Raw genomic sequence first — 15,368 nt, 5'->3', positions numbered from 1 at the left:
ATGGGAGGCCGACCATACCCTAGGCAGAGAAGACCTGCAGACGACCCTGGTGGAAGAGTTTTGCCAGGACCAGAGAAACGACCCCACGCTTCGCCATGCGTATGAGCAGCTCACTTATGAGGATGGGGTCACCATTCGCCCTGACCAGGCCAACCAGTGGCCCCATTTCGAGCTGAGGATGGGCTGGTTATACCGTGTGGAGCGGGACCCCCAGACCCAGGAACCTCGAGCCCAACTGGTGATGCCCCGACTCCACCGGTGGGCTGTGCTAAGACTGGCCCATGATGTTCCCGCAGCCGGGCACCTGGGGCTGGACAAAACCCTTGCCCGGATCTTGGCCCGCTTCTATTGGCCGGGAATTAGGCAAGAGGTGAAGGACTATTGTGCCTCCTGCCCCGAGTGCCAACTGGCGGCTCCCCCGGGCGTACCCAGGGCTCCCCTCGTACCGCTTCCGCTGGTCGGGATGCCCTTTGTAAGGGACGCAATGGACCTCGTGGAACCCCTCCCCAGGAGTGCCGCAGGGTTTCGGTACATCCTGGTAGTAATGGATTATGCCACCCGCTTCCCGGAGGCCATCCTGCTCCGGAGCGCCATAGCACGGGCGGTGGCCGCAGAGCTATTAAGGATCTTCGCTCAGGTCAGATTGCCCCGAGAGATTCTCTCAGACCAAGGGACGAATTTCACCTCCCGGTTACTCCAAGAGGTGTGTGGCATCCTGGGGATAAAGAAATTACAAACCTCGGTCTATCACCCCGAGACGGACGGCCTGGTGGAGAGATTTAACCGGACAGTCAAGGGGATGCTGCGCAAGTTTTCCCCTAACGAACTCCACCGCTGGGACCAGCTGCTCCCACCTCTACTCCTGGCCATCCGAGAGGTACCGCAAGGGTCTACCAACTTCTCCCCCTTTGAGCTACTGTATGGGCAACAACCGTGGGGCCTGCTCGACCTCATAAGGGAGACCTGGGAACAAGCGCCACCCCGCGACCGAGGGCTGCTCCAATATGTCATGACACTGCAGGACCGGCTAGCCCAGGTCGGAGAGCTGGCTCAGGCGAATTTGAGGGATGACCAGCAGGCGCAGGCGTGCACCTACAACCGGGGTGCCCACACCCGAACCTTCCAACCCTGGGATCGGGTTCTCGTCCTCCTCCCCACGGAGGAGTCCAAGCTCCTCGCGTGCTGGCAGGGCCCCTTCGAGGTTATCCAGCAGTTGGGCCTAGTTAACTATGAGGTCCGCCAGCCCCACCAATGGAGACCCCAGCAGATATACCTCATGAACCTCCTGAAACCCTGGCGTGAGCGGGAGGCTCTCATGATCATGCCCTACCCCCCAGAACCGGAGTTGGGGCCACGGCCCCCAGGCCCAGGGGACCAGCAGGAGCCTGCCCTGGGTGAAGACCTCACCAAAGGACAGCGGACGCAAACCTGGTGCCTCCTGAAGACCTTCTCCCGAACATTTACGGCCAAGCCTGGCCAGACCACCTTGGTACGGCATAGCATCCAAACGAGCCCAGGAGCGGTGGTCCAGGCGCCAACTAGACCTCTCCTGCGACACTTGCATGAGGCCATCAAGGAGGAAGTGAAGGAGATGCTGGACCTGGGCATGATTGAACCCTCGAAGAGTGAGTGGAGAAGCCCCGTTGTCCTGGTCCCTAAGCCAGACGGATCCCGCCGGTTTTGTATGGATTTCCGAAAGGTCGACCTGGTTTCTAGGTTTGATGCCTACCCCATGCCCCGAGTAGATGAATAGTTCTTACCTCTCATAGCTGAAGGACATCCCACTCACAGAAGTTTCCTACGTTTCACTGTTGGCGTCAAACATTTTCAGTACAAAGTTCTATCTTTCAGCCTATCAGTAGCACTATCTTCAAGGTACTGTTGGTGGTTGTGGCCCACTTGAAAAAGGAAGGCATCAACATTTTCCTTTCTCTGGATGATTGCTTCCTCAAAAACTCCATCTGAGACTGAGGTGCTTCAAGCAGTTCACACAACCATAGATATCTTCAACAAGTTAGGTCTTCTTATCAATTTAGAAAAATCCACATTGAGACCGGTACAAACATTGGAGTTCATCAGCACTCAGCTCTTCTACCGCAGCACCAATTCACAACTATAATGAATCTGATCTCAAATGCAAGAATATGCACCAGGATTTCAGCACACACATGCCTCCAGCTCCTAGAACATATGTCAGCAGCCACCTTTGTAGTCAGACATGCAAGTCTACATATGCGCTGTTTCCAAGGCTGGCTCCACACTGTATACCTCCCACACAAACACAAAATTCACAAACTACTGTCTATGCCAAGATAAGTCAAAGACTCCCTGCTCTGGTGGTCGCACCACAACAGTGTTTGTGCCGGAGTCCCCTTCCAGCAACCCTCACCTACCATGGTCTTAACCATGGATGCTTTCCTCATCAGCTGGGGAGAGCATCTGATGGAACACAAAATACAAGGCAGATGGACACCCCCTTAATCCACCTTGCATATCAATCTCCTAGATTTAAGAGCGGTACGTAATGCCTGTTGACATTTTCTACCGCTCCTCAAACACCAGACAATAAGAGTGATGACAGACAACTTCGCCTGCATGTACAATATCAACAGGCAGGGAAGGGCAAGATCACACTCACTGTGTTCAGAAGTTATGGAACTTTTGCATCCACAACAACATTTCCCTTTTGGCTGCATACCTCCCTGGGCTCCAGAACACAATTGTGGACACATTGAGCAGGAATGTTTCACAGGAACACGAACGGGAACTGGATATGAGGGTACTATGGCCCATATTGGGCCTATAGGGCCATTCCACCATAGACCTTTTTGCCACCTAACGAAACACCTGCTGCCCCCCAGTTTTCCTCCAGAGCAGAACTGGGATGAGCATTAATGGGGGATGTCTTTTTTTTAATCACTTGGAGGGGATTGCTACTGTACACTTCCCACCCTCTTCCTCTCATGGTTTTGAGTCCTATGCAAAATACAAGAGGACCAACCTCACATCATATTAATAGCCCCAACTTGGCCCTGGCAAGTATGGGCTCCGGATGTCATTATGTTGACTATCAGTAGTCTTCCAGCATCCTGGCTCCTCTCAGAGGACAACGGGTGCATTCGCCATCCCAGTCCACAGACATTCCACCTGAAAGTAGGGCTCCTTCTTGGTTCAGGGGTTCAGAAATAGACTGCTCAGACCAAGTAAAACATATCTTACTACACAGCAGATGTGACTCTACTAGATGCACGTATACCCATAAATGGAATAGATTCCAACACTGGTGCATTCCAAAGCATGTAGAGCCATTTTTTGTCCTCATGCTACTCATTCTCAATTATTTTTTCCAATTCAAACAGAGGATTGTCTAACAACTCAATCAGGGTACACTTGGCAGCTTTCACCACCTTCCACCATCCTATAGATGAATGCTCTGCATTCACACACCCTCTCGTTAAATGGTTTCTGAAGATCATTCAACATTTCTACCCACAGATATGAGACCCTTACCCCCATCTGGGACCTAAACTTAGTCCTATCATCCTTGATGAGACCCCCTTTTGGACCAATGGCAACATGTTGACAGTTACCCCTAGCCATGAAAACTGCGTTTCTTGTCGCCATCACTTTGGCCTGACGGTTGGGAGAAACATCAGCCCTTATGGCTCCCCAGCCATACACTGTGTTTCACAAGGATAAACTTACACTTCATCCACACCCCAAATTCCTACTGAAAGTCATAACTTTTCCATTTGAACCAACCTATTCACCTCCTCCACTTTTTTCCTAAACCACATACTAATCAGTGAGACGCAGCTTTCCACACACTAGATATAAGACATGCATTATCCTTCTATCTCAATAGGACAAAACTATTCAGAGAATCATTTTGACTGTTCATATCCACCACCAAGAGGTCCAAGGGTACGCTATATCTGAACAATGCCTTTCTAGATGCATACGACTTGCATTTGATCTCTGTAATAAACAAGCTGCTATTTCAGTAAGAACACACTCCACATGAGCACTGCAAACCTTCATTGCATTTCTGAATAATGTCCCAATTAGTGACATGTAAAGCAGCCGCATGGGCGTCCTTAGATATGTTCACTCAACACTATGCCATTATGCAGGATTCCTCTGCACACACTGTCCTGGGACACACAATTTTGTCCTTGAAACTACACGCTGCTCCGAAGCCCCAATCTTCCCACTGGGGCACTGCTTTGTAGTCACTTTCAGTGGAGCACCCATGGGGACATCACTCAAAGAAGAAGAGAAGGTTACTCACCTTGTGCAGAAACTGAGGTTCTTCGAGATGTGCAACCCCATGGCTGCTCCACTACCCGCCATCCTACCCTTTCTTCGGAGCAAACATATTGCCTCTGCAGCAGAGAAAGAACCGAGGGCAGTTGGACTGCATGGTGCTATTTATACTTCCTGCACATTGCGCGAGGCTGGGGAGATGCGCATGTGTGGTCTGACGGGCACTGCTATTGAAGATCTCCGACTCCAGATGCAAAGGCTTTGCCGCACGTACAGTGGAGTACCCATGGGGACACACATCTTGAAGAACCTTGGTTACTCAGAACGTGAGTAATGTGTTTATAAAAGAAAATATCTTTTGGATGATTTAGTACTGTCTAGTTGTGCAATGGATAAACTGTGGAACCATGTGATCTTCTCATAATTATAATTTTCCCCCTCCCCTTTTCCCTCCTATTGTTTATTACACTCACTTATTGCATCTTCTTTGCGTTTGTTTCAAAGTTATGTTCTGTAAGGCAGGGACTGTGCTGTACTATGTATTGGCACAGCACCAGCATAATGAAGACTGTGAAACTCACTCTCATAGTGTCGAAGAACCATTTCAAACCTTGCCACTTTCCATTCCAAGTGGAGAGTCCTATCTGGTTGCTTCACCTTCTCAGTATGTTATGTTCTATAGCAATGTGGGATGGGCTGCAGTATCTTAGGCTGGTGATAGTCAGCTGTACTTATTTCAGACACAGCTAATAGTATTTTGTTGAGCTTTGGGTTTTGCTAACAATGAGCTGCTGGTGATTCACTGCCAACAAGACTGAGGTTGTGCTGTTATGCTGAAGGAGAAAATGAGGAAGAAAAAGTGGAGTTTATTTCAGCAGCTTCATTGAGTGACTTTGCTTGCCTCTTGTTACATAGGTTTGTAATCTGGGTTTCCTTTTTGAATTTTCAACTGCTCTTAGTTGTTCAGGTAACATCAGTGCCCCATAAGCACCTTGTCACCTATGCTGGCCAAATAGGATGTGACTCTTTGGTTCAGATGCAAACTTTGCTACCACAATCCATTTTTCTACCTCAAGAGCAGCTTTCTGTAAAGCTGTCTAGGTAAGTTTACATTGTAGGAGCATCCAGAAACTTCAGCCAGTGAAGAATGCCTCAGTCTATTGTTTGAGAAGCATTTTTTTGCAGTAAATATGTTACACTAGTGCACCATGATCTGTGTCAGCTTCTAGTTAGTTTCTGAGTGCAACTAACAGTGCTAGATTTAACCTCTAAACTCTTAAATGGGTTGTGTCCCAGCTTACCTCACAGTCTTACCTTTCTCCCTATGTGATACTACAGCTGTTACCATTAGCTGTTGCAAGCAGTTTGGAAACCAGAACATTTTCAGTTTTGGTTCTACTTTGAGTGATGTCCTTATAGGTGCTCCATTTCAGGAGTTGGTGCGCCCCAGCACCGTCAATCGGAGAGTTTTCAGCAGCAGTCTCTGTCCAGGTTGTGCATGCACAGTGATCGTCTCACTGCACCATTGGCACGTCATCTATCACACATGTGACCTGGCCTCCTCAATTCCTTCTCAACCGTCGCTGGCCTGAGATGGAGCTCCTCAGCGGTGTTGCTGACAGACCTAGAAAATAGTTTAAATTAGTTATAGACATGAGTATAATACTAGTAATTTAGTTAGAATAAGTTAGTTTTAGAGTAACATAGTAGGTACTTAATTAGTTACATTTTTTTTCGTGTTTCTCTCTTTCTAGATAGTTTCCTTTCTACAAAGGAGAAACTATTCAATAATGCCTGGTTCCCCAGGCTTTAAAAGATGTGGATCCTGTCGAGACATGATACCTGTCTCAGACAGCCACTATCTATGGGTCCCGTGCCTCAGGGAAGGGCACATCTCACAAAAGTGCATCCACTGCATGAATTTCAAGGCCAGAACTAGGCAAGATAGAGACCTCCTCCTTAAGCTTATATTAATGGAAAAATCCCTCAGACTGACCTGGGACAAAAAACCCCACGAGAGTCCACAGAGAAACTGGAACAGAGATAAGACTCAGTCCTTCACAAACCAAGGAAAAAAGCCCTGCCTGACCTCACCCAGATAGAGACACACCTAAAAAGAAGCTGTCTCTGACCAGGTTGGTGCCTTTGTTGCTGACCACTTCACCAGTGAGCACCTTCAATGCTCTGGGCACTTCCTGCACTGTCGCACAGGAACTCGACTGCGCCCCAGCGTAAAGCAATGGAGCAAGACACAAGTCCACCTCTATGGCACCATCAACTCCAGTGAAAATGGCACTGAGACTTGCCACAGCTCCTGTGCCCCCACCATTGTTACTGACAGCACTGGCACCAATTGAGATAGCACCAAGCAAGTCAGGGAGAAAAAATATTGGCACCACTTATCATGCCGACTGAGTCAACCACCGCCAGCACCAACGATACCGGAGCACCACGACCACCAGTGGTTGGAAGTGGAGTACACCACTGTGACCTTCGCACTACACTCACTGGTATTCGACACTGATGTTTCTCTGGAACACACAGCACCAGATCTTCCACTATCATCCATCGCTACACCATTCTCAAGCAACAAGGAAGATGACTTGGAGGAAGGTGCCTTTTCTCTGCACCACTCCTCCATCAAACATGGAGCCACACAGAGCACAAAAGCAAAATCTCAATACAACCGATAGATACAAGAATGGATGTGCCCACCACTGCCGTCCCCAATGCAATGGCTTCTATGGGACCTATGGGATGCATATAGGACTCAACACAGCCATCCTGTAATGCCAACCCAAGGTGAATTAAGATCACCACCACCATCACCCAGGCTTGAAACACCTGAAGCACAGGAAGACCCAATTGAAGAACCAGATGAAGGGATAGAACAGGACATGATGCCACTTCACAATTCCTTGTAATCACCTGATGAAGCCATAATGCCACTGCCTCCTACCACAGCTGATGACTTCAGGCCATTTTTAAAAAGGATGACACAAAGCCAAGAGAATTATCAAAGAATCAGCACAAGCTCCTCCACATACTACAGACATCCTCCACCAGAAAGATAGCATTGCCAATAAATGATGCATTAATGTTAATGGAACCCACAGAAGTCATGTGGCAGACATTAGCCACCACTCTGCCAACCTGCAAAAGGGCAGATAGAAAATACTATGTTCCTGCCAAGGTTATGGAATTCTTATTTACTCACCCCCCTCCAAACTCGTTGGTGGTTGAAGCCATGAACCAAGCAGCAACAGATACAATACAAATCCACCCCATAGGATAAAGAATGCAAGAGACTTGATTTGTCTGGCAAAAGGTTTATTCATCTGCAACCTTGTGGTTTAGTTTAGCAAACTACAACACATGCTGGCAAAATATGATTATGATAATTACAACAAGTTAAGTGACTTTGTTAATTACTGCCAGAAGACAGACCAGAACAATTCAAATCTATTATAACCGAGGGACAACGGGTCACCTGTATAGCACTACAAGTATCCCTCAATGTTGTGAATACAGCAGCCTGAACAACAGCAACAGCCATACACCATGTGCAGGGCATCCTGGCTGCAGTCATCTGGCATCCCAAGGGACCTGCAAGTGAAAGCAGAGGATCTCCCATTCGATAGGGAAAAACTATTTTCTAAAAAAATCGATGAGGTACTTTACTTGATGAAGGACTCCAGAGCAATCCTAGAGCCCTTGGGATCTAGACAGCTGCTCCCAAGCATAAGAGATACCAGCAATACTAATGTAGGGGAGTCCTCATTCCTATGCAGAGAGTTTGATACACACAAACAAAAGCAGAGACCTCCAGGACGGAAACCAAGTCAGACAAAGACATCGTCTTCACAACCAGCACTGGTGAAATGATCATTTTGAAGTCTTGGTCGAGAGTCTGAGAGACCTTACCCACCAATAACTATCAACCCATGAATCTTTGGACACTGATTTCACCCTTTTTAGAACACCTGGGTGTTGATTATTACAGATAAATGAGTACTAGAGATCATTCGAGCAGGCTATTCCATCTTTTACATTCATACCATCCACCTAATCTCCCTCTCTGGCCCTCTTCAGGGACCCCTCTTACGAGCTCCTTTGCAACAAGAGATACACCATCTTTTACCCTTCCGTGCAGTGGAACATGTCCCACTACAGTACAGGGAGAAGGGATTCTACTCCCATTATTACTTAACACAGGAAAAAAGTGGAGGTTGGAAGCCCATTCTGGATCTCAGAAAGCTCAACAGGTTTGTTTGAGTCCAAAAGTACAAGATGGTCACGTAAGCCATGATATTCCCAGCGCTGGATCAAGGGGACTGGTTCTCAGTCCTCAATTTTCAATACGTGTACTTTCACATCACAATACACCCAGCTCACAGACAATTCCTTCGTTTCACAGTGGGAACAGAACACTATCAATATAGGGTACCGTTGGACCTCTCTGCTGTGTCATGGGTTTTCTCCAAAACCCTTGCAGTCATGGCGCACTTACGCAGGCAAGGTATAATAATATTTCCATATCTCAACGACTGCCTATTGAGAAGCCCCACACGATCAGAGGCATCACACAAATACTCAGAGGGCCATCAAACTTTTTCAAAGTCTAGGGTTTCAAATAAATTAGCAGAAGTCAACCCTAATTCCAGTATAACAACTAGAGTTCATAGAGGCCAAATCTCACTACCAATGGAGAGATTTCACACATTAACAAATTGTATTTCAGTAGCTACGTCCAGCCCAGATAGCATAACATGTATGTGCCTTCAGTTAGGACATATGGCGGTCACTACTTTTATAGTACAACATGTGTAGCTACATATGCACTTCCTACAAGGATGCATGCGTTCTGTCTCCACACTGAACATATACAGCCTCAATAGTCATCTGATAATACCCACCAAAGTCAAGGATTCACTATGCTGGTGGATGAAACCAGAAAATGTCTGCACCGGAATACCATTCCAACAGGAACAACCATCAGTAATGATCATGACAGACGCCTCACTCATTGGATGGGGTACCCATATGCAGCATCACACCATCCAGGGACAATGGTCTCCTGTGGAAACTCAACTGCACATCAGTCTACTCGAGTTACGGGCAGTTCATAATAGAAGCTTAAACTTTCTTCCACTGATATCAAACAGGACAGTACAAGTGATGACTGACAACATAGCTTGCATAAATTGACAGGGTGGGGCCTGATCCCACTCCCTATGTACAGAAACCATGAGACTATGGAGGGTGCATAGGACACAACATAAACATCTCAGTCTAATACCTCCCTGGCTCTCAGAATGCAACGGCAGACATATTGAGCAGACAGTTCTTTCATGAACACGAATGGGAACTAAATGACACAGTTCTACAGTCTGTATTGCAACAATGGGATGTCCCAGCTATAGACCTATTCCCAAGGAAAGAACAAAGAACCGAAAATGTCCACACTGTTGCTCAAGAGCGGGGTTAGGACCCCAATCCCTAGGGGACACGAATCCCATTACTATCACGAGTAGTACACAAGGTACGCCATGATGGGGCCTCAGTGATACTGATTGCCCCAGCATAGCCCAGACAGCCATGGTATTCTTATCTGCTGAGAATGTTGATCCACACCTCACAACATCTTCCTCTTTGTAGGGACTTTCTGTCACATAACAGGGGCAGGATTCTCCATCATGATCTGGACAGACTTCACCTGAAGGCTTGTTCCTACATGGTTCCATCAAGATGAGCTAAACTGTTCAGAACAGGTTAAACTGGTGTTACTTAACATCAGAAAATCAGCTACATGTAAAACCTACAATCAAAAATGGAAAATATTCTACATATGGTACCAATAAAAATACACTAACGCACTTTCAGCACCTCTCCCACTCATCCTGGACTACATTCTGGAAATGAAAAACTCGGGACTCTCCTGGAGCTCCATCAAGATACATCTTGCAGCCATCAATGCATTCTACCACAAAATCAAAGGAATATCATTATTTACGCATCCCATTACCAAAGTTTCCTCACAGGTTTATAGAATATATATCTGGAAGTCCATGATCCCACACCAACATGGGACCTAAACCTAGTATTAAAATATTTCATAGGACCCTTGTTAGAACCATTGGCGAGATGCTCCTCTCAGTGAAAGTAGTATTCTTAGTCTCTATCACCTCAACTAAATGAGTAGGCAAAATAGGGGCCCTCATGGCTCACTGGCCATATACTGTATTCTTTAGGGATAAAATCATGAGACCTCACCCTACATTAATGCCTAAAGTATCCTCATCCTTTCACATAGGTTGATTTATCCATCTCCCTACGTTCTACCCCAAACCACACAGGAACAAATATGAGGCCTTGTTACGTACACTAGATATTAGAAGAGGTATGGCATTTTACCTGAATAGAATAAACCCTTCCATAAATCTGCAAGACTATTAATCTCAACCACGGAATGATCCAAAGGATCCACCATCTTTATACAAAGAACTTCCAAATGGATATCTAGCTGCATCAACTATGCTATGAACAGAATAAAATACAACCACCATTGGGGATCAGAACCCATTCTACTAGACTGATGGCAACTTAGATCGCTTTTCTGAACAATTTTCCACTGACAGATATTTGTCTAGATGCAACCTGAGCCTCTGAACATACATTAATAAAATATTACTTAGGCAATCATGCAGAGCTTAGACACCAACACACTGGTAGGCTCTATAGTGTTAGCATCTGTCACTCAATTCCAAAGATCCCCTGCCCCGTCCACAATGGACACTGCTGTATAGTCACTTCAAGTGGAGCATGCACAGGAACATCTTTTGAAGAAGAGACGGTTACTCACCCTGTGCAGTAACTGAGGTTACAACTCCAACCCCCCACTTTGGAATTTGTCTCAGGAACTCTACAGTAGACAATGAACTGAGGGAGCCAGGTCACTCACACAATAGATGAAGTGCCAATGGCGCCACAAGACGATCACCATGAATGTGAAACCCAGACGGACACTGCTGCTGAGCACTCGCTGATTGATGACGCCGGGACGCACTGACACTTGAAATGGAGCACCCAACGTGGGGAGGACAACTTGAAGAACCTCAGTTACTGCCCAGGGTGAATAACCTTCTCTTCTCCACTGTGGCGTTTTCTTCCCTTGTTAGTTCTTCAGAACCTGGATATGTGAGCCTTCAAATCACATTGCAAAACTCATCCCTTCTCAGTTTCTGGGGAAGGAGAAGGATGAAAAATAAATGGAATTGCTGAATTGACTTTTGAAATGTTTTGTGGTTTTGAACTGTGAGGTTTTAGGAACATCCTTGTTTTGGAGTCAAGTCCTCCTACTTCTGAATTGCATTTATAGAATATTTGTACATGCAGCAAGAGCATGGTCTGAGCACATTTTTTAAATGTTGGTCCAAGGTAGATTGATTTAAATCAAAGTGATTTAAATGACTGTTTTTAATCATGATGTAAATCAGTAAGCTGAAAACACTGACTTAAATAATTGATTCTAATAGTGTTTTGCATTTGTACTTTTTAGTTGTTTTCCTAAAGAAAAGTTGAACTTCATTGGTTGGTAACCATTAAAAAATGTTGATTTGCAACTAAATATAGCCTTTATGTTAAACTGGATGCGTTTTTTCTTTTTTTGTGCCAGCCAGGAAATTATGACACAGCTATATGCATTTATTTAAGCAATTATAAAACTTTTTAGTAGGTGATTGATTTTTTTTGTTGCAATTTGTGTCAAGCTCTATTTGGATGAAAATACAAATTTAATTAAAAATGCACAAAAACAGTGTTTTTTAATTAAATAAAACTATTTTAAATGTTCTGCATACATATATAAAAAGTTTATCAAAACTTATTTTGAATTTAAAACCAACTGATTTACTAAACAAAGAAAGTATTATCCATAGTTAGTGAATTTAACTGATTGTTTCTTTTTACCATGTCTTTCAATATTTTAGAACTGGTATGCCTCATCCTTTCACACCTAGTTTTTCTTCATATTTATTATTAGTAAAGGAAAACTAGCTTTCCTGTTTTTCAGCTCCCAATTGGTTTCCTAACTTGAATGACATAATCATTGAAGTGATGTAGTTGAATAAACTGTAATGAAAAAATATTCTGTTTGCACCTGCAGAAGTGGCTTCTGCTGTCAAAAGCTGGTTTAGCACTTCAACAAACTCAGGTTCCAGGTGCTTAGCCAGTGACTTTGACTAGTGCAGTGGATTGGCTTTCTTTAAAACTTGCCAGCAAACATGTGTGCTTTAATATAATTTTTTGTATTTAGTTTACATTATTTTAATGTATATTATAAGATGTTTAGATCTCTGCAGAGGCTGTCAATTTCAAATTTAATTTTAATTGTTTTTTTTTTAAAGTTTGCATTTAATTTAAATTTAAAAAATCAGATTTTTCTTAATTTTTTTAGTTGATTTTTATCTACCCTATGAAGGGCTTGGTTTTTTAAAAAATTGGCTGCTTTTTTCCTTAGATTCTTTTAAAAATTCATGTCATAATAAGTAAAGTTATAGGGAAATATTTTCCTGACAAAATATGCAGCATAAATAGAAGATTTGCTTTTCAAGTTTTCTAAATTAATGCGATTGTTACCTTAAAAATAATCTAAGTTTTAATATTTACGTAAATAAGAAATGGACTTTGCTCTTTTTAGACCAATAATAGAAAATAGCATTATTTCTCTAGCATACCATGCATAAAAGATTAAAGATGGGAAAAGACATTAAGAAGGTGCATTGGGGTAATTTCAGTAAAGAGATATGCAGATTTATTTTTCCTTTTGGTTTCAAGAGAGTGGTAAGAAAGGTGTCTGTTCTGATGGAAAAAATTCCAGTATACTGTATTAATAGCACATTAGCTCTCAATGATTAATTTTTAATGAAGCATCAACAAGATTTAATAATTTATCAATTTTAACAGTATACCTAAATAAAATATAGCATAATATTCTTAAAGTTGATTTATGCTAAAATGATGAAACTTTGACACTTTCAAACTGAAATTAATTTTAATATGTTTAGGTGACATACACTTTGTTTCAAGACACTGGTTTGTTTGAAATTTTTAAAATTCCAACTCAAGAATTCTTGAACTACTTTCGTGCACTAGAAAATGGCTACCGAGATATTCCATGTAAGTAATATCCAACCATACTATTTACATTTATTCTTTTATAACAAAACGTGCATGTATGTTAGCTTATTATTTTACCCATAAAACTACATGTAGACGGGGACTAATCTTAATATTACAGGTATGGTCATTGGATTGTTTTTTAATAAATGTCTCTCTCATAATTTATAAGAAAAAAAAATAGACCTACAACAAAAGGTTTGGTGGACTCCAAAATTTTAGTTTGAATATAATCAGGTAAAATTTGCATGAATAGTTTGGGAAGTTTTCAAACTGAGTCTGATCCAGAGTCTATTGAAGTCAGATGACGCCTATTCGTTGACTTCAACAAGCTTTAGATCAGACCTGTTAGGAATATAAATGCTTATTTATTATGCCAGCCATTAATTAACATTGCCATTCTTTTGTGGTAAAAGGAAAGTTTATCCATACAATCTAAATTTTAACTCTATTCTGTGATTTAAGACAATTAAATGTTTTTCCACAGCTACATACATGTTATGATTCGGGTATCAGTAAGTGGTGACAGCAGCTGGAATCTCAAAACTGATTAACTTTCATATAATACGTTTTAAAGATATTAGCACAAGTTTTCTGGTCTCTCTGTTTATAGATGTCATTTACTTCAAAGCCATGTTTTCTTTGAATCTGTGTGCATGTGGATCCCACTGACAGTGTGCAGTTCAGAAGTTTTATCAGCAGTGTCCATTAGGGGTCGAACATGCACATTCATGCCCTCACACTCCTCTCCTAAGGGCATAAAGGACAGCGCGACCTTGCCCACCATTCATTTCCTTCTAACTACTCTTTGGCATAGAGTTAAAACAACATAGTGTCCTTCCTTAGTATAGTTAATTTGTTGTTACTGTAAACTTTTGATTTAGTTGTAACCACTGTATTTGATAGTGTAGTGTTTCCTTTATAGGCTGTTAGCAAAAATAATAATAACCATAATAATAATAATAAATTTTAACTAAGATGAGCTGCTACCACTGACTGGAATTTTGAGAACATTTGAGGTGTAGTTCGAAGACTAACAGAAACACTCTGAACTGATAGTGATTATTTGATGTTGCGAAGTAAAGGAACTTTCTGCACAATTAATGTATCGACAGGAAAGTATGCATCATGAAAGATGAGGGTACTGAAACTATCCTAGAGAAGGAATGATAGATTTGAGAGTCACCCATGTGAAATTTGGCATGGACAATATAAACATTGAGAAGCCTGAGATATGGTCAGGTGACCAACTCTCTCTATTTCTGAGATTGAAATGTGTCAATTCATCGAAGCCACAGAATGTTCCTCAGAGTTATGTTCCCACTACCAATTCACAATTCTGCTTTCTGGATTGTCAGCAGCCCTTCACATGTTCACAGAATGCATGGCAATAGTATCAATGTTCCTGTGAAGGTCGGGAATCCATGTGTTTCCTTATCTAGATGACTGGCTGGTGAGAAGCCAGGTATCAAGTACTGTCCAGCATAGCTGCTATCTAGTTAGTCTTTCATGTGCAAGGGAATACAGAGGAATCTATCCTGACTCCAGTTCAAAGAATAGAATTCATTGGGGTAGTCCTGGACTCTACACAAGTCATGGCATTCTTGTCATAGCAGATGTTCCAAGCAATGTGGCTCATTGCACTATATCTAAAGACACGTCATTTCACTACAATTTGAAATTGCCTCAAACTTCTAGGGCACCTGATGGCATGGGCTTATGTGATCCAACATGCCAGAATGCACTTCAGAGAGCTACAGCATTGGCTCACCTCATTGTATTCTCTAGCACGCCATTGTATGGACAGAGAGGTTCAAGTACCTGCTCAATCTTGTCCTCCCTGGACTGGTGGATAGACTTATCAAATGTTTGTGCAGGATTCCCATTTGCTCCTCCTCAACAGACATTCACCTTAGTCACAGATG

The 15,368-nt window shown here is 43.2% G+C and overlaps 2 protein-coding genes across 2 annotated transcripts in view; one reads left to right on the top strand and one right to left on the bottom strand.

The window, feature by feature from the left end:
• The window catches only part of PSMA1 (proteasome 20S subunit alpha 1), a 505,652-nt gene that overhangs the window by 247,366 nt on the left and 242,918 nt on the right, over nt 1-15,368 (bottom strand). The window lies entirely within an intron of this gene.
• PDE3B (phosphodiesterase 3B) overlaps nt 1-15,368 on the top strand; it is a 238,160-nt gene that overhangs the window by 187,083 nt on the left and 35,709 nt on the right. Inside the window, exon 11 of the mRNA XM_067540721.1 lies at nt 13,332-13,443. Within this exon, the coding sequence (XP_067396822.1) occupies nt 13,332-13,443 (112 nt within the window). The remainder of the gene's footprint in view (nt 1-13,331; nt 13,444-15,368) is intronic.

The sequence above is a fragment of the Emydura macquarii genome, unplaced genomic scaffold, assembly GCF_026122565.2.
Source record: "Emydura macquarii macquarii isolate MOO-44397 ecotype Brisbane River unplaced genomic scaffold, CSIRO-AGI_Emac_v2 contig_587, whole genome shotgun sequence".
Classification (NCBI taxonomy): domain Eukaryota; kingdom Metazoa; phylum Chordata; order Testudines; family Chelidae; genus Emydura; species Emydura macquarii.
Note: the sequence above shows the minus strand (reverse complement) of the source record. Positions and strands in the feature narration are given on the sequence as shown.